At 46.5% G+C, this 20,387-nt stretch overlaps 1 protein-coding gene across 1 annotated transcript in view; it reads right to left on the bottom strand.

Annotated features, from left to right (window-relative positions):
• Window positions 1-20,387, bottom strand: part of LOC138283648 (multidrug and toxin extrusion protein 1-like) — a 423,588-nt gene that overhangs the window by 205,900 nt on the left and 197,301 nt on the right. The window contains exon 3 of the mRNA XM_069221585.1: window positions 15,154-15,196. Within this exon, the coding sequence (XP_069077686.1) occupies window positions 15,154-15,196 (43 nt within the window). The remainder of the gene's footprint in view (window positions 1-15,153; window positions 15,197-20,387) is intronic.

Raw genomic sequence — 20,387 nt, forward strand, 5'->3', positions numbered from 1 at the left:
CCCCTGCGTTCGGTTCCCTGGATAGCACATCATTAACCTAATAGGGTGCTTTAGGAGGGAATGCCTCTAAGAGGCCTAGCCTACCATGCATGGAATGGTTTAATGCCTAGGGGGGAGGGGATTCTGAATTCTCTCACAGCCTATCCTTAGTGTTCCCACCTCACAGCTCGGGCCCCTGGCACAGTTTCATCTTACTATTAAAAATGGCTCAGTCTCACATTCAGCATGGGGTTTTGTGGATTGAGGGACGCAACCACCACTGCCCTTTATGACCTTACTCCCAGGGCAATAAATTCTTTATGCAGCAGGGCCCTACGTTCTGCTAATAACTGTAGACATAAACATACAATGTCTGGTGACAGGTGGCATAGATTAGTCATCGGTTGTCCCTTGATCTGTCACTTGGGTGGAAACTCGAGCTTTGACAGGAGGCCAAAATGCAATTTCCTTAGCTCCTTCTCGATGGCTAATGGGAAGATGAGGTCAAAGTATGGTTGTTCCTTAAGAGTTTCGTATGGGTTCTTCACCAACCACCCAGGTGCTCGCTTTACAAGTAGCACTTTTTCCTCTAGATCCAAGAGTTCTAAATTCTTTAAGCTGCTCTGCAAGTAGGTGGCAAAGGGTTGTTTCCCCTCCTCAAGATTGATTTCAGTCCATGCCTGGTGTGCAAGGGTATCTTCAAGGGAATTCCTCAGGCGGTGACAGCATTTTAGAAATGTGCCTTGCCTAGCTGAAGGTTTGCTCTGGCAGAGAGAACTTTAATCTTACTTGGGCTGGAGAGGCTGACCTTGGCAACTGAAACACCTGTTTGTATGTTCACAATATTAATTTCTCCATTATCTCAGCGTCCTCCCCTTGCATGATCTCCCCTCCAAATGACAAAGTTAGGACTAGTTTTGATCTCACTACAATAAGTAAGGCCTTAAGAGTGTGACCTTAAGAGTGTGACCCCACAGATGCCTCCTTAGGTTCGAGAAGGCAAAGTTCAATGCATCTGCTTTTGCTTGTGCAACAAATGACCCACTTGAGTCCATTTTAAACCCTAGGTAGGTGTGTGTTGGTGTTTCTTCTATTGTTGACCCATGGACGTGCCATTTACTGATTTTGAAATTTGTCATTTTAAATGTATAACTTTGTTTTTTTTAAAGTTGATTTCTATCTTGTTTTTGACAGAATACTCTGCTAGCCTGTTAACTAGTCATTGGAGACCTACTCTGGTATTGCTTAGCATTAGAAGATCATTGGCATATGTCCCAACCTATGTTCAGTCTTGTGCTGCAAGATTTCCTATCAGCAATGTTGAAAAACAGTGACAGCTATATCATGTCGCCCCTACATGAGGATTTGGCCGAGGTGAAGGCTGACTTCTATGCTTTGGTCCACGTCCCATATGTGGTTGGAGCCATTGATGGCACACATGTTGCCTTGGTGCCACCACATGACACTGCACAAGTCTATTGCAACAGGAAAAACCTCCATTCAATCAATGTGCAGGTTGTCTGTTTATCTGATCTCTACATCTAAAATGTCTGTACCATTTCCTGGATCATCCCATGATTCCTTCATAATGCAGAACAGCACCATATCCCAGCTGATGTCACAACTCCAACCACAGGGCCTGGCTGGTTGGTAAGTCACATCTGTCCTGATTATGTGTGAGCAGTGTCAGGTGCTACAATCATGAAATGAGTGGCTCATTGTTGCACTTATGTCCTATTCTTGGACAGGTGACTCAGGATATCCAAACCGCCCTTGGTTTTTGACGTTGCTTAGGAATCCAACTACACCACGGGAAGTCTGCTTCAGTGAGGTCCATGGAAGAACATAGCAGGCAGTGAGTGGGGTTTTGGGCTCCTGAAGCCCAGAATTCACTGTCTGGATAGGACTGGGTAGCCTACCCCTACTAACCCGGGAAAGTGTATCAGATCACTGTGGCATGCTGCATGCGCCACAACATCTCCCTGTGGAGGTAGATCCCCTACATCCCAGAGGAGGGGGAGCCTGCAGTGCCACCAGGTGGAAATTCTGAAATGCCAAATGAAGATGACAGTGGTGAAAAGGAAGGAGCTGACTTGCAACAAGATCTCATTGACGGCTTCTTCTCATGAGTGTATGTTATGTGATGTCGTGAGTTTGATTGTACAATGTACTGTAGTTGTGGGAGTGTGTGGATTCTTTGAAATAGTTAGGGAGCTGATACTCAGCCAAAAATCAGCCAAAGGCTGTTTGGTGAGATAGCTTTTGACACATCCCCACCTTGATGATGTTGCTTTGTTTGTGTCAGATTTATTACAATGTACTTTGTTTTAAAGATGCTTGCTATGTGACTATGTCACTTGTGTCATATGTATGGTTTCATGCTTACACTCCTTGTTTTGTTCTTTGATCAGGTGCCTTCACCACGACATCGTGTGGGCATTTCTGAGCTGTGACATTGGCAGGTATGTGATGCTGTACTGACATACGAAGTGGACATTCCAGGGAATGTAGGTCACAGACTTTAGGTGAAGGAGACCTGTGCCAAGACAGCTTGCACAGTGATAGCTAGAATGTTTATAAGACCCCATTGGTCTTGTTCCTTGCCCTGTGTTGGCCCTGATGCATCATGTATGTCATCATGTGGTCATAGAATATGTAGTTGTAGGCCAAAATCATGTCAGTTACCCTTCACATTGGCTAAACACTCTTTTTTGTATGACCTGTACGTAGCTGTTGATGTGTTTCATCATTGTAGGCCAACGTGCCTGTGCAAAAATCATTTACATGTTTTTTTCTCATACCACCAGATGCATGAGCACTGGGTTGTAATGACCCTGTGTTCAGAAACTGTTGTACTGCCATCTGTCTGTGTCTTGCGTTATATGATGTTAGATTACTTTGGTGTGGTAGGTGATTTGGCTCCAGCTGAGGACATCAACCCCTTTAATGTTTGCCTATTCTACAGGACAATGTCTGACAAATCCCTACCTTCCAAGGTCTGGAGGCCTGTACCTGTAAATGTGTTCATTTACTCAGTATGATTCAATCATTTATGATTTGCAAAGTTTCAGACATCTTGACAGCCTATGTGCTGAACAATGTAATAACATTTCTTCTTTGACCAGACACTTGTATGAAGTCCAATGTCCAGAGTACTCCTTCCATTAGAAATAGAAGGTGGTTCAGGATCAGTCCACAGAGTGAATGTGTGACACACAAAGGAGGACCTTAAAGAAGAGGATTATTGCTGGCAGTGGTGGGTTTCTTGCCATTTGCACCACCTGAATTCTTTGCTGGATGTCCCCGCTTGCGAGGGAGGGATCAGCTGCTACACAGTCAGGGGTGTCTGTGGGTGGTTGTGCCTCTGGCAGGGACTCCATTCCTGTGGCTAGCACCAATGTCTGATATTATTGTCCCAAAGGAAGGGCAAGATTGGGTTGGAAAAGCCCTGCTCAGGGAGGCCCTGTTTGAATCGTGGGGCTTCATTTGTTCACACATGTCCCTATGCATGTCCCTCTGAAGTTGCTGGATTTACCGGATGTTGGAAAATGGGTTATTGGTAAGGGCAGGTAGGTACCTACACCTAGCAACAAGCCACTAACCTCCACCTAGGTACAGTTAGGTCTCAGTAAATTAATCCCAGCTCAACCCTTGGTAGCTTGCCAACGAGCGTCAAGGCTTAACTTAGGAGACAAAGTGTAAAGCATTCAAATATCACAAAACAGTAATCAAATAAAACACAGGAAACAGTTTAAAAATCCAAAACCAATTTATAAAAATAGTTTATATTTTTATCTTTAAAATGACACAAAAACGATTAAAATCGGTTCAGGGGAACCGGAGATATGAATATTTAAAGAATTACTATTTTTCTAGCGCTTAGAAACAAAAAGCGCCAATCGGGTCATCTGGTTGCACCAGGACCGGGGCAAAGTCAAAGTTTCAGGCCGACCGCGATGGAGCCCTGCTCGGCTACAGGTCGCGGGAGGCCTCGGTTAAAAAGTTACCTTCTGACTTAGTCTTTATTTTGAAGTTTTTCTTCACCGGGACGAACCTGCCAGTTGAATCCGACCTCCTGGAGCCCTTGTCCGGATACGCGATGTGGGTTTCCTCGGTGGAGACTTTTACCTTCGGACTTAGTCGTTTTTTCGAGATGAAAATCCTTCGACCGGGGTAAACCTGGATCTTGATCCGACGTCCATGGAGCCCTTCTCGGATACGATGGCTGGGAGGTCCCGGTCAACTTTTTACCTTCGGACTTAGTCTCTTTTTTGGATGTTTTTCTTTACCGGGACGAACCACGAAGTCAGGCCGGGTCGCGGTTGAGGCAAGCCGGCTAGAATTTCCGCGGCGGGTCGGTCCCTCTCTGGAGCTTTTTTCCAAAAATTCTCAAATCTTTTCCAAACTTCTGTGGCTTCACCCAGATGTTCTTTTAAGGTTCTTTTGGGGTCCACAGCTCACCCCAAGGGTCCAGAAGTTCTGTGATGGTCCTTGGGGGGTGCGGACTTCAACTCCCAGAATGCACCTGGCGCAAACTCCTTTTTGGCCACTGGGCAGTGGTCAACTGGTCTCTTTTTTTCAGGAGTTGGTGCAGGGGACTCTGGTTTAGCAATTTTTCACCTGTAGCAAACAGGGAGTCCCTCCTTGAACCAGTTGAAGCCAGGCAAAGTCCTTCTTGTGGTGAAGCCCAAGTGTGCAGCTGGTGCAGTCCTTCTGAGTGCAGGTTCCAGGTGCAGGCCAGGGGTCCAGCAGGGCAGTCCTTCTTCTCCTTAAGTTCTTTCTTCTTGAAATTTGGTGGGGATTTGAGGTGTGGGGGCAGGTCTCCCAGTTTTATCCTTGCTCCTGGGTGAAAAGCAGGGGGGCCCTGGTTCTCCAATCAGGGACAGGGTCGTCCCCCTGTGATGACCACTTCCTGGGAAGTGTGGCAAAAATCCATCCCAGAAGGCAACAGTCTCTAAAAATCCAACATGGATGAATCTGATTTTTGGAGGTTACATCTGGCTGAGCCCACCCACTGGTGTGGCTAAAAATCATAAACACACCCCTCTCCTGCCCTCTCCTAATCTAATCAAGGGGGCACCTAATTGTCTGGGGTTGCAGGATGTGGGGGTGTTGCTGGGTGCTCCAGATGTCCTTCTCTGCCTTTGAAGACCAGTTTGGCAGCCCTCCCCCTTCCTGCCTCACCATCTGCTGAGGGGATATTCTCTCCCCCAAGCACATTCCTTTGTGTGAAGCCAGGCCACTTCACACCTCATCAAGGCAGCCTGGCAGAAGCTGCTGCAGGCTGGCCAATCAGAGCAAAGCAGCAAAAACAATGCAGAGCTGAAATTGGCAACTTTTTAGGTAAAGTCTAAACTTTTTACCTGAACAAGTTATATTAAATCCAACAACTGGAAGTTGTGGGATTTATTACAACAATTAATTTGATACCAAATTCTTGGTATGTAACATTTAAGGAGACTTTAAAATTTAAAATAAAGTCTGCCCATTCTAGCCTATGAAGGCCATTTACTTCAATGAGGGAAAAACAAATTTGGCTGTTTTTACCTCACCAGGGCTTATAAATCTATTTTTATAAAGTCCCTGCTTATAGTTACATGGCACCCAGCCCTAGGGGCACATAGGGCACACCTTAGGGGTGACTTATATGTAAAAATAAGGTAGTTTGAGACTTTGGAAGTACCTTTAATTCCAAAGTCGAATTTGCATATAACTTTAATTTAAAAGCAGCCAGCAAGGCAGGCTTGCTTTTAAAATGACACTGGCCACCTCAGCAGTGCACCTAGGTGTGCACCACCTATGCTGTGGTCCCTAAACCTACATGCCCTACCATATACTAGGGACTTATAGGTAGGTTAACTTAGCCAATTATAATTAGCCTAATTTGCATATCCATTTTACACAGAGCACAGGCCCTGGGACTGGTTAGCAGTACCCAGGGCACCATCAAAGTCAGGAAAACACCAGCAAAAAGAGGAAAATGGGGGCAAAAAGTTATGGGGCCTCTGCAATCAGCCCTGTTTTCTCACACAACCCCCCCCCCCCAGCCCACACGCCCAGGAGACTCAGCCCAACCCTGGGAGAGTCTTCCTGGCTTGTTAGGCGAGGAAGACAGTGAAGAAAACTGGCTGTCCCTTTGCAGGGCCTACTCTGCCTTATATCCTCCTGTCAGGGTCACTCCCTATGGGTAGTGAAGCCATCCCAACAGTAAAAGGACCCAACTCAAACTGAAACTTTCCTCTAGGGGGGTCTTCCTCCTTTCTCTCTGCCAACTTGGGTAGTGAGGTGCCCACCTCCCCTACTCCAAACTTTGCTAGGGCAACACCTAGCTTACCCAAAGAGGTCAACCAACACTTGAGCAACCCCACCATGACCAATAGGGTCAGGGGGCCTACTTTGCTATTGGCCCTGGGGTCTGCCTCCCAGGCCAAGTACATTGCTGCCAGGAAGGCTAGCACCCAGCAGAGGCTACTGACAGCTGTCAGTACCCAGAACCACACCCTAAGCTCTCCACTGACAGGTGGCTGAGCTGCTTTAGGGGCATCTTTGGGGTCCTGGCACCCCTCTTGCTGTCTAGAGTGGGGGGCTACCACCTCCTGTGGCAGACACCCTCCTTCCACTCTCCCTTCTGTCAGTGCAGGGGCAACACCTTACATCTGGACAGCTGCCTGACTACTCAGGACTTCCTTGGGGTCAGGTGAGGCCTCACCAGTGCCACCTCTGGGCTCCCCCCTTACTGGGGCAGAAGGCCCTTGGCTCCCTGGAACTCTCTTTAAGAGTGGCCTACCCTTCCTTTTCTTCTTTCCTTTTCTTGGGGACCCCTGTCTCCTAACTGTAGGGACTGACTCCCCAGGACTTTGGGTTGGGGGGGCGCCCTGGGCGACCACCCCATCTGTGACCAGACTCACCTCTGGGAGGTCATTGCCCAGGATACAATCTAGGGGAAGGTCAGCACTGACTACCACCCTAATCCAGTCAAGGATACCCTCCCTCTCTAGGGGCACTATGGCTACAGGTTTGGAGGTGACCTCCCCTGTGGCTATCCTGACTTTCTTTGTCTTTCCTGGGACATACATGTCTGGGGTCACTAACCGGTCACTCACTATAGTGTGACTGGCACAGGTGTCTCTCAGGCCAGTGGTAGGGATCCCATTCACTTGAATGTGGTGGAAGTGCCTACTCCCACCCTCAGGGATCACCAGCTTACCATCTGGTCCTGTCTCCCAGCTCAATGCTAGGAGGACTTCATCATCTGAGGAATCCTCCTCTATGGCTACACTGGACAGCCCAGTGCTAACCACCTTCTTTGGACAGGCTGCATCTCCTCTGAAGTGACCTGTCTGCTGACAGTCAAAGCAAGCCCTACTGTCCAAGAGCTTTTTTAACCCTGGGTCTAACTGTCTCTGCTGGTCAGAGTGGGATTTACTCTCCTCCTTCTTAGGGTTCTGGGGTACAGAGGGAGTCTCTGTGGTGGGCTTACCACCTCCCTCCTTAGGTTTTTGGGGACCTGTCCCCCCCTTCTTGGAGTCTCCCCCCTGGGACTTGACAACCACCCTGGTTCTCAACCACTCATCAGCTGCCTCCCCTAGCTCTCTAGGGCTGGTCTGCTTAGAGTCCACTAGATGCTGGCGTAACCTTTCTTGGATACAATTGGTCAAGATGTGCTCTCTCATGATCCGATTGTATAACCCCTCATAAGTATCTACTTTGTTACCAATAATCCAGCCCTCTAGTGCCTTTAGTGAAATGTCCACAAAGTCAACCCAAGACTGGGTACTGACCTTCTGGGTGTCCCTGAACTTCATTCTATATTGCTCTGGGGTCAGACCAAACTTTTTAGCTAAGCACCTCTTCATACTAGGGTATGAATCTGCCTCCTCCCCCCTTAAGGTCAGAAGCCTATCCCTCCCTGAGTTGGGGACCAACTCCCACAAAAGGGAACCCCAGTATTGAGGCCTAACCCTTCTCATTTGGAGTGCCCTCTCAAAGGCCCCCAGCCACTTATCTATGTCATCCCCCTCTACATAAGCAGGAACTACCCCCTTGGGTAATCTGGGGCAAACTCCCCCACCCATGGACACCTCAGCTTCTTTATCGCTGCCTCCATCTCTTTTCTCTTTGTATGCCCACTTTTTCTTTTCTAGGGCCAGCTTGTCTGCTTCCAAAGCTATGTATGCTAGCTGGGCCTCCAGCTCTCTTTCTCTGATGGATGGGTTATCTCCTCCTGAAAGGAGCCCCTTCCCACCACTAGCTTTGGGTCTGCCCCTAGTGACTGTATTTACTGAGGACCGTTCTTCCTCATCCTCACTTGGGCTCAGATGCCTTCCCTCCCCTGAGTGGTTAGAGCTTGCATCCTCCCTTCTTTCTCCCTCCTCTGGAGCTTCTTCTGACTCTACCTCTTGGGCCTCAGCCCATGCTGTCAGGGATGTGATCAGGATTTGCTTCCTGAGATCAGTGGTTGCAGGCAACCCTCTTTCAATACACAACCCCCTAAGCTGGACTACTGTCAGTGTGGGTAGGCTAGCCAAATCAAGCTCCATGGTTCCCTAGTTTTGTGTCAACAAAAACTTTTTGCAAAAATTGGAAACAAGAATTTAGAAAAATTAAAAAAATTCAATAATTGAAATTAATCCAAATTAAAAATTAAAAACAATTTTTGCACTAGGACAATTTAAAGGATTTTTTATTTGTGTTACCTAAAACTGTAACGTGATATTGAACACAAGTACAGGATCCCGTCGCTGCTTCCAATTATGTTGGAAAATGGGTTATTGGTAAGGGCAGGTAGGTACCTACACCTAGCAACAAGCCACTAACCTCCACCTAGGTACAGTTAGGTCTCAGTAAATTAATCCCAGCTCAACCCTTGGTAGCTTGGCAACGAGCGTCAAGGCTTAACTTAGGAGACAAAGTGTAAAGCATTCAAATATCACAAAACAGTAATCAAATAAAACACAGGAAACAGTTTAAAAATCCAAAACCAATTTATAAAAATAGTTTATATTTTTATCTTTAAAATGACACAAAAACGATTAAAATCGGTTCAGGGGAACCGGAGATATGAATTTTTAAAGAATTACTATTTTTCTAGCGCTTAGAAACAAAAAGCGCCAATCGGGTCATCTGGTTGCACCAGGACCGGGGCAAAGTCAAAGTTTCAGGCCGACCGCGATGGAGCCCTGCTCGGCTACAGGTCGCGGGAGGCCTCGGTTAAAAAGTTACCTTCTGACTTAGTCTTTATTTTGAAGTTTTTCTTCACCAGGACGAACCTGCCAGTTGAATCCGACCTCCTGGAGCCCTTGTCCGGATACGCGATGTGGGTTTCCTCGGTGGAGACTTTTACCTTCGGATTTAGTCGTTTTTTCGAGATGAAAATCCTTCGACCGGGGTAAACCTGGATCTTGATCCGACGTCCATGGAGCCCTTCTCGGATACGATGGCTGGGAGGTCCCGGTCAACTTTTTACCTTCGGACTTAGTCTCTTTTTTGGATGTTTTTCTTTACCGGGACAAACCACGAAGTCAGGCCGGGTCGCGGTTGAGGCAAGCCGGCTAGAATTTCCGCGGCGGGTCGGTCCCTCTCTGGAGCTTTTTTCCAAAAATTCTCAAATCTTTTCCAAACTTCTGGGGCTTCACCCAGATGTTCTTTTAAGGTTCTTTTGGGGTCCACAGCTCACCCCAAGGGTCCAGAAGTTCTGTGATGGTCCTTGGGGGGTGCGGACTTCAACTCCCAGAATGCACCTGGCGCAAACTCCTTTTTGGCCACTGGGCAGTGGTCAACTGGTCTCTTTTTTTCAGGAGTTGGTGCAGGGGACTCTGGTTTAGCAATTTTTCACCTGTAGCAAACAGGGAGTCCCTCCTTGAACCAGTTGAAGCCAGGCAAAGTCCTTCTTGTGGTGAAGCCCAAGTGTGCAGCTGGTGCAGTCCTTCTGAGTGCAGGTTCCAGGTGCAGGCCAGGGGTCCAGCAGGGCAGTCCTTCTTCTCCTTAAGTTCTTTCTTCTTGAAATTTGGTGGGGATCTGAGGCGTGGGGGCAGGTCTGCCAGTTTTATCCTTGCTCCTGGGTGAAAAGCAGGGGGGCCCTGGTTCTCCAATCAGGAACAGGGTCGTCCCCCTGTGATGACCACTTCCTGGGAAGTGTGGCAAAAATCCATCCCAGAAGGCAACAGTCTCTAAAAATCCAACATGGATGAATCTGATTTTTGGAGGTTACATCTGGCTGAGCCCACCCACTGGTGTGGCTAAAAATCATAAACACACCCCTCTCCTGCCCTCTCCTAATCTAATCAAGGGGCACCTAATTGTCTGGGGTTGCAGGATGTGGGGGTGTTGCTGGGTGCTCCAGATGTCCTTCTCTGCCTTTGAAGACCAGTTTGGCAGCCCTCCCCCTTCCTGCCTCACCATCTGCTGAGGGGATATTCTCTCCCCCAAGCACATTCCTTTGTGTGAAGCCAGGCCACTTCACACCTCATCAAGGCAGCCTGGCAGAAGCTGCTGCAGGCTGGCCAATCAGAGCACAGCAGCAAAAACAATGCAGAGCTGAAATTGGCAACTTTTTAGGTAAAGTCTAAACTTTTTACCTGAACAAGTTATATTAAATCCAACAACTGGAAGTTGTGGGATTTATTACAACAATTAATTTGATACCAAATTCTTGGTATGTAACATTTAAGGAGACTTTACAATTTAAAATAAAGTCTGCCCATTCTAGCCTATGAAGGCCATTTACTTCAATGAGGGAAAAACGAATTTGGCTGTTTTTACCTCACCAGGGCTTATAAATCTATTTTTATAAAGTCCCTGCTTATAGTTACATGGCACCCAGCCCTAGGGGCACATAGGGCACACCTTAGGGGTGACTTATATGTAAAAATAAGGTAGTTTGAGACTTTGGAAGTACCTTTAATTCCAAAGTCGAATTTGCATATAACTTTAATTTAAAAGCAGCCAGCAAGGCAGGCTTGCTTTTAAAATGACACTGGCCACCTCAGCAGTGCACCTAGGTGTGCACCACCTATGCTGTGGTCCCTAAACCTACATGCCCTACCATATACTAGGGACTTATAGGTAGGTTAACTTAGCCAATTATAATTAGCCTAATTTGCATATCCATTTTACACAGAGCACAGGCCCTGGGACTGGTTAGCAGTACCCAGGGCACCATCAAAGTCAGGAAAACACCAGCAAAAAGAGGAAAATGGGGGCAAAAAGTTATGGGGCCTCTGCAATCAGCCCTGTTTTCTCACACCGGAGGTCCATCAGCACCTGGCCCATCATGCCGTGGGACTCCTGATAGACCTCCAAGATGGTGTCCTGGCCGAAAGCAGCCTCAGTGCCCCCAATACACTGGCCTACAGAATCTCTCCCATGCACTCAACCCCCATGATCCTGTGTCATTGGCACAGGGTGCCCTCTCCCACTGGATCCTGGACCCTCAGTGTCCGGAGTGTTGCGTTGCACCTCAGGATCCAGGACTGGGGGGCACAAGATGGTGGAAACTGTGCAAGGTACACAGGTTGGATGGCGCATTGTTGACTGGAATGCTGAAGCAACTGGGCTGGGAGGTGACATTGTGTCCACAGTGAAACTCACCAATGCCATCTGACCAGGTTGTCTAAATGGGCCAGGACCTTCCTCCACATCCACAAATCCGGGAGTGGGGTCGTCACTGAGGGTTTCATCCAGGGGGTAGTGGTAGCCTGTTCTGTGGCCTCCCTGAGACCAGTGGCAGCTCAAACTGTTGATGAAGAATGTACATTGCTACTGGTTGAATTGTTGATATCTGCGTCCAAAGGTTTTGTGTTACAGTAAGCAGAAACACTGGGCATAGTTGAGATGTAGGTAATCCTTTTGTGCCAAGTTACCATGGTACTGGTTTATGTGACATGACATGGGTGAAGCATGCCTAAACTTTTTGACTCAAGCAGCCGGTGAGATGTGCGGATCAGTTGCCCTATGGAAGATTGACTGAAAATGACATCTTACCAGTGCAGCCAACACAGTGGAGAGGCAACATATGCATTTGGCCATTTGGAGGCCTAGTTGAGTGAGATATGGACAAACACAGGACTGGAGTCATCATGTGCACAGTGCTGTGTCAATGTGTCTTCTGCCGATATAAACCTGGTGATGCAGCTTGAAGACTTAGGAATACTTGCTGCACACACTGTGTAAGGTGTCATTCCTGCCCTTAATAGTTTCATCTTGGGTTAGCAGGTCAAGATGGAGCTAGGTAGACAGATGTGTCTCTGAGTTGAGCATGATCTGCATGTTGGTCACTCCCAGGTGAGTAAGCTACAATTGTGTGTTACCAAACAGGTGTATACAAGTGCACACTAGGCTGGTGTTTGGAGTTACAGAAACCAGGCCTCCTGGGAGTTGCAGTCAAGTCACTCTCTCTACTATATACATTATACAAATGGTATACTCCCAAATGAGTACACTTCAATTGAGAGTTACCAAACAAAGGTATTTGTACAAGTGCACACTGGGCTGGTGTTTGGAGCTACAGACACAAGACCTCCTGGAACCTGCAATCAGGTCACTCTCTCTATTACACACACTATACAAATGGTATACTCCCAGGTGAGTACACTTCAACTGAAAATTAAGACACAGGGGTAATTGGTCAAGTGAACACTGGACTGGTTCTTGGAGTTAGAGAAACAGGGCCTATTGGGCTTTGCTGTCAGGTCACTCCTGCTACTTCCCAACACTTGATAAATGATATACTCCCAGGTGAGTAAACCTCATATGAGAGTTCACTAACAGATTTATTGAGGCAAGTGAACACTGGGCTGGTGGTTGGAGTTTGAGAAACAGGGCCTCCTGGACGTTGCAGTCAAGTCACCCCCTCTACTCTCACACACTTGACAAATATTGGGTATTACATATCTGTATGCAGGCTGCATTTAGGTTTGAACATACATTTACATTTTGGGGCATACCATAAAACCTGAAATGTTTTTTTGATAATGTGAGATTTACAGTCGCCATTTGGACATATGGCATTTGATGATCCTTGGTAGCTGTGATGTTAGGTCCAATAATACACATTGACAATGTTAAAACTCATATACTCTGGGTACTGAATGTTGGTGAGGAACAAGAATGACAGCGCGAAAACTGAGCTGTGTGCATGCATGACAGTATTACAGTTTTGTGCTGAAAATTACCAGACTCTACCCCCTAGGTAGTTGTGTCAAGCCCTCAGGATGCAGAATGGTCCAAAGCCTTCTCCTACAAGGGAAAGAGTCTTAATGGGGCACTGGGAGGGCCACCGCAAGCCTTCCTGGCCACCAGCTGCTACCTGGAGTCCAGGAAATGTACCTTGCACCTGAGATCATTACACCTCTTCCTCATGTCCTCCTTTGTGTGCAGGGTGGTGCCTACAGCATTCAATCTGTTGACTATCCAGTAACACATTTCTATTTTCCTGCTGAGAGGAGTATGCAGGACTTGGGCTCCAAACAAGTGTGGCTCTACTCATGATGTAATCCACCATGCCACCATGACTTGCAATTCATCTTCTGAAAAATGGGGATTTTTGGAATCTTACATGATGGACAACTAAAGTGGAGGGGAAGTGCAATAGGGGAGTGAATAGACAAAAGTGTGTACAGGGTTTTCTATGGGATGGTGAAAACAGGGGTGCCTAGTCTATTAAACGTTCAAAAAAACGTGGTTGTGGTTTTTTGGCTCCCTGTGGAATTGCAAAGGATTGTGGTCTGTGAAGGGCGTGTTTTATAGTGTGATTTGCAGGTGTGTCCACTGGACCAATGTGTGTCAGCTGTGTTGTTTTCTAATCCATCCAATGTGCACTAGTCTATTACTTTAGTGGACGCTGGCTGCCACGAGGAGAGTGCCATAGCGACTGTATGTTTGTAATAAGCTTGGTGGTTAGCAACAGCGCTGACAGCCCAGGAGGTCAGACGGCCTAGATACAAGCTGCCACGCCGCTGGCGGTCTGCCTTTTTGCTTGGTAGATGGCCGTCCTGCCTGTTTACATCATAATACAGCAGTCTGGGGACGACCAGCTCAGCGGTCTTTTTCAGGACCACCAACATGACAGTCTGGCAGTCTGGCCTCCAAATTCGTAAGGAGGCCCTCAGTTATTAATCATGGAGAATTGATAAGTGAGTAATCAATTTTAGAGTCTTGTGTTCCTCTATTTGGGAAAGTAAGGCATGAAATATTACATTTTAATATGATGTTTTTTCTTTAATCACCCCCCTGTAGTTGGCAGGGTTGCTTTATCTACTCTACTTTATTTTTTAATAAAGAGCGAAACGTCGCTCCCCATTATTCTTCCCTTTATTCATTTTCATTTTCCATCACCATTTTTCCCTTTTTGGTAGGCACAACCCTCCATACCCCCGATGTTTTTTGGGTGATTTAATCACGTCACCATCTCAATACCCGTTGTCGAACATTCCTGGCTTGGTTGAAGGCGGTGTGACTTGGTGTTTAGCCCATCTGTACAGATGTAAGGCTGGTGGGTTGAATTGCAGCCTGGAAGTTGGGGCATCTGTCGACTAGCTGTTTTTACAATACAGATTACTGGGATCTTAGAGCTCTGCATTTCTCATATATTAGTCCAGCGCACTTCACATCAAATGCACAGATGTATATCTTATAAAACTAGGACTTAGGAAAAACCTACAGAAGAGTCAGCACTTGCTAACCTCAGGACTGATCTTCACATGAGAGCTCAGATGGTTACACTTCCTGTAATAATTCTCTCCTCAGGTAAGACTGAGATGGGTGTGCGAAATTCGCATTATTTTTTTTGTAATTACGAGAAATAACTTACAGGTATATTTTAATGTGAAAAGCATCCTCATGTCTGTTTTGTGGTGTGGGGATGCATTTCATGATAAAAAATAGCACAAAAACCTCAATTGCCTCGATCAACAGCCACTCGTTTTGTCATTGTCACGTTCTTCCCATGAGCCTGGGTTAGATTTTTATTGGGAATTTCGCATAACAAGTATAACTCTAAATTCCCGATATTACATAAATTGCGGTATTCACCAGTGTTCCATGCATGGTATTAACCTGACGGTATTCTTGTATTATCTTATTTAATTGATGTCTAATTTCATTGATGTCTAATTCCGTCTAATTCCCTTCTAATAAATCTATTAAGAACACATAACTTTATAAACAGAAACTTACCAATAAAACTGGAATACAGATTAGTATATAGTCAGCTGTTAACCTGTATTGGAAAAAAAAACATATTAGTTCAGCTTGGATGAAGTTGGAATGATACTACAGATATATCTTTAGCTCTGGTTGAATATCCCGATCTTCTTAACCCCTTCGCTGGCAGGCTTTTTTCCCCTCAGGTGCTAGGCCTTTTTTTGGCTATTTGGGGCAATTCACGCTTAGGCCCTCATAACGTTTTGTCCACATAAGCTACCCACAACAAATTTGCGTCCTTTTTTTCCAACATCCCAGGGATTCTAGAGGTACCCAGAGTTTGTGGGTTCCCTTGAAGGAGACAAGAAATTAACCAAAATACAGCAAACATTTCGTGTTTTTCACAAAAATGGGGAAAAAGTGCTGCAGAAGAAGGCTGATGGTTTTTCCCCCTGAAAATGGCATCAACAAAGGGTTTGCGGTGCTAAAATCACCAGCTTCCCAGCTTTCAAGAAGAGGCAGACTTGAGTCAGAAAACCCCATTTTTCAACACAATTTTGGCATTTTACTGGGACATACTCCATTTTTACTTTTTTTTGTCCTTTCAGCCTCCTTCCACTTAGTGACAGAAATGGGTGTGAAACCAATGCTGGATCCCAGAAAGTTAAACATTTCTGAAAAGTAGACACAATTCTGAATTCAGTAAGGGGTCATTTGTATAGATCCTACAAGGTTTCCCTACAGAAAATAAAAGCTGAAATAAGAAAAATATTTAAAATGAGGTGAAAAAAACAGCCATTTTTCTCAATGTTTTAGTCTTTAACTTTTTCCTGCGATGTCAATTTTTTAAAAACAATATACCGTTACATCTGCTGGACTCTTCTGGTTGCAGAGATATATAGGGCTTGTAGGTTCATAAAGAACCCTAGGTACCCAGAGCCAATAAATGAGCAGCATCTTGCAATGGGCTTTCATTCTATACCAGGTATACAGCAATTCATTTGGTGAAATATAAAGACTGAAAAATAGGTATCAAGGAAACCTTTGTATTTCCAAAATGGGCACAAGATAAGGTGTTGAGAAGCAGTGGTTATTTGCATATCTCTGAATTCCGGGGAACCCATACTAGCATGTAAATTACAGGGCATTTCTCAAATAGACTGTCTTACATTTGGAAGGACAAAATGTAGAGAAAGACAAGGGGCAATAACACTTGTTTTGCTATTCTGTGTTCCCCCAAGTCTCCCGATAAAAATGGTACCTCACTTGCGTGGGTAGGCCTAATGCTCGCAACAAGAAACGCAACCTGGACGCATCACATTTTTTCATTGAAATCTGACGTGTTTTTTGTAAAGTGCCTACCTGTAGATTTTGGCCTCTATCTCAGCCGGCACCTAGAGAAACCTACCAAACCTGCACATTTTTTAAAACAAGACACGTAGGGAAATCCAAGATGGGGTGACTTGTGGGGCTCTCACCAGGTTCTGTTACCCAGAATCCCTTGCAAACCTCAAACTTTGGCCAAAAAACACTTTTTCCTCACATTTTGGTGACAGAAAGTTCTGGAAACTGAGAGGAGCCACAAATTTCCTTCCACCCAGCGTTCCCCCAAGTCTCCCGATAAGAATGGTACCTCACATGTGTGGGTAGGCCTAGCGCCCGCGACTGGAGATGCCCCAAAACACAACGTGGGCACATCACATTTTCCCAAAGAAAACAGAACTGTTTTTTGTAAAATGCCTAGCTGTGGATTTTGGCCTCTAGCTCAGCTGGCACCTCGGAAAACCTACCAAACCTGCGCATTTTTTAAAACTAGACACCTAGGGGAATCCACGATGGGGTGACTTGTGGGGCTCTCACCAGGTTCTGTTACCCAGAATGATTTGTAAACCTCTAAATTTGGCCCAGAAAACACTTTTTCCTCACATTTTGGTGACAGAAAGTTCTAGAATCTGAGAGGAGCCACAAATGTCCTCCCACCCAGGGTTCCCCCAAGTCTCCTGACAAAAATGGTATCTCACTTGTGTGGGTAAGCCTAGCGCCCATGACAGGAGATGCCCCAAAACACAACGTGAACACATCACATTTTCCCAAAGAAAACAGCTGTTTTTTGCGAAGTGCCTAGCAGTGGATTTTGTCCTTTAGCTCAGCTGGCACCTAGGGAAACCTACCAAACCTGCGCATTTTTGAAAACTAGACACCTAGGGGAGTGCAAGATGGGGTGACTTGTGGGGCTCTCACCAGGTTCTGTTGCCCAGAATCCTTTGCAAACCTCAAAATGTGGCCCAAAAAACACTTTTTGCTGACATTTTGGTGACAGAAAGTTCTGGAGTCTGAGAGGAGCCACAAATTTCCTTCCACCCAGCGTTCCCCCAAGTCTCCTGATAATAATGGTACCTCACATGTGTGGGTAGGCCTAGCGCCCGCGACAGGAAATGCCCCAAAACACAACGTGGACACATCACATTTTCCCAAAGAAAACAGAGCTGTTTTTTGCAAAGTGCCTAGAAGTGGATTTTAGCCTCTAGCTCAGCCGGCATCAAGGGAAACCTACCAAAACTGCACATTTTTGAAAACTAGACACCTAGGGGAAACCAAGATGGGGTGACTTGTGGGTCTCTCACCAGGTTCTGTTACCCAGAATCCTTTGCAAACCTCAAAATTCGGCCAAAAAAAACACTTTTTCCTCACATTTCAGTGCCAGAAAGTTCTGGAATCTGAGAGGAGCCACAAATTTCCTTCCACCCAGCGTTCCCCCAATTCTCCCGATAATAATCGTACCTCACTTGTGTGGGTAGGCCTAGTGCCCGCGAAAGGAAATGTACCAAAACACTATCTGGACACATCAAAATGATCAAATACAAAACGACCTGTTTTTGCGGGGGGCATCTGCGTTTTTGGTCCTGGGCTCAGCAGCCATCTAGGGAAGCCTACCAAACACAGACATTTCTGAAAACTAGACACCCGAGGGAGTCCAGGGAGGTGTGATTTGTGTGGATCCCCCAATGTTGTCTTACCCAGAATCCTCAGCAAGCCTCAAATGTAGCTATACAAATCACATTTTTCCCACATTTCTGTGTGGGATCACTGCACCGGGACAAATTTCCTGCCACCCAATGTTCCCATCAGTCTCCTGGTAAAAATGATACCTCACTTGTGTAGGTGGGCCAAGTGCCTGTGACAGGGAAGAGCCAAAAACATGTCGAAATTGAGGGGGAATTAAAGTGGGTCCAAAAGGGCAGTTTGAAAAAAAACATTTTTAGGCTGACAAGTGCAGCAGAATTTTTATTAGTATAGATGAGACAATGCTGGGTGGTAGGAATTTTGTGGATTCCTGCAGATTCTGGAAGGTTCCATCACAAAAATGTGGGAAAAATGTGTAATTTCCAGCTAAATTGGAGGTTTGCAGGGCATTGTGGGCAAGAAAATGGTGCGGGTGCATGTGAAGCACACCACCCTGGAATCACCCAGATGTTTAATTTTCAGATGTGTCTAGGTCTTGTGGATTTTTCTACATGGCAGCGTTTCAAAGTCCAAAACGTGCAGCCCTCACCATTCAAAGTGGGACGATTTTGAGAGTTAGCCAAGCTCTCATGGTATAAATGTACAACCAAAACCCCAAATAATCAAATGTCCTCTTGCTTGCCATGAGATAAGATGTTTTAATGTGCAGGGGAGGGAGCTGAAATACTGTTACCCCATTCAGTTGGGGTGGGGGCATAACCAGGCCCATACTGGTTGGTAGCCACCACCCCACATTTTTTTTTTTTTTTTTTATTCCCTGGCATCTTGTAGACTTTCTGCCCCCCGGGGTGTGGATCGGAGGTAATTGCCCCATCTGGCCACTGGTGGGCAGAACGACTTTGGCCCCATTTATTTAGGGTGTGGGAATGGCCATACCCCCACCCTCTTATTTTGAAAAAAAAAATTCCCTGGTCTCTGGTGGGCTAGATGGGCCGTCCATAAATAGGCCGATCTGCCCCCGAGGGGGGAAGACTTGGCCAACAGTAATGTGCCCCCATGGGGAGCGACCCTTGCCCAAGGGGCTGCCCCCCAAACAAAACACCCACAAACACACAAACCAATCCCTGGTGCCTAAGTGGTTTCTGCCCCCTGGGGGCAGATCGGCCTAATAGAAATAGGCCGATCTGCCCCCAAGGGGAGCAGAAATGGTCTAAAATAAATTTACCCCCCCCCCAGGGAAGCAACCCTTGCCTAAGGGGTCGCTCCGCTTGCGTGAAATTGGTGCAAAAAAAAAATCCCCGGTGACTAGTGTATTCTGCCCCCGTTTGGGGCAGATCAGCCTAATAAAAATAGTCCGATCTGCCCCCACTCAGGGGCAGAAATGGCATAAAATAAATTTGCTCCCCAGGGGAACTACCCTTGCCTAAGGGGTTGCTCCCCTTGCGTGAAATTGACGTAAAAAAATAAAAATCCCTGGTGTTAATGGTTTCTGCCTCCATTGGGGGCAGATTGGCCTAACAAAAATACGCTGATCTTGAAATGGCCTAAATACAATTTGCCCCAGGGGAGCGACCCTTGCCTAAGGGGTCGCTCCCCATACATAAAAACATAAAGTAAATACAAAAAATATATATCCCTTGTGTCTAGAGGTTTCTGCCCCCGTAGGCCAATCTGCCCCCAAGGGGGGGCAGAAATGGCCTAAAATTAATTTTGCCCCCCGGTGAGTGACCGTTGCCTAAGTGGTCGCTCCCCACATATAAAAAAAAACAATAAACAAAAAAGAATTAGCCCTGGTGTCTCAGGGGTTTCTGCCCCCCTGTAGGGGCAGAAATGGGCTAAAAGTATTTTGCCACCCTGGGGAGCGGCCCTTGCCCAAGGGCCGCTCCCCTTTAGCGTAAGTATAAAAAAAAAATCCCTGGTGTCTAGTGGTTTCTGCTCTGGCCTAAAAATAATTTGCCCCCCCCCCGGGAAGCAACCATTGCCTAAGGGGTTGCTCCCCACACATAAAAAAAAAAAAAATCCCTGTTGTGTAGGGATTTTCTGCCCCTGGGGGGGGCAGAAATGGCTAAAAATAATATGGCCCCCTAGGGAGCGACCCTTGCCCAAGGGGTCGCTCCCCTCATTGAAATATATAAAAAAAAAAATCCCTGGTCTAGTGGGCATTTCTGCTTCCAGCGCAATCGGAGGTGACCTCTGATGAGTCAGCGCGCGATTTGCGTGCTGACGTCATCAGATGTCACTGGGGAGTGTGGGTGGTCGGGGGTGGAAGGGGAAGCGATTTCTCTTCCATCCCTGCCCCTTGA

Source organism: Pleurodeles waltl, chromosome 3_1 (assembly GCF_031143425.1).
Source record: "Pleurodeles waltl isolate 20211129_DDA chromosome 3_1, aPleWal1.hap1.20221129, whole genome shotgun sequence".
Classification (NCBI taxonomy): domain Eukaryota; kingdom Metazoa; phylum Chordata; class Amphibia; order Caudata; family Salamandridae; genus Pleurodeles; species Pleurodeles waltl.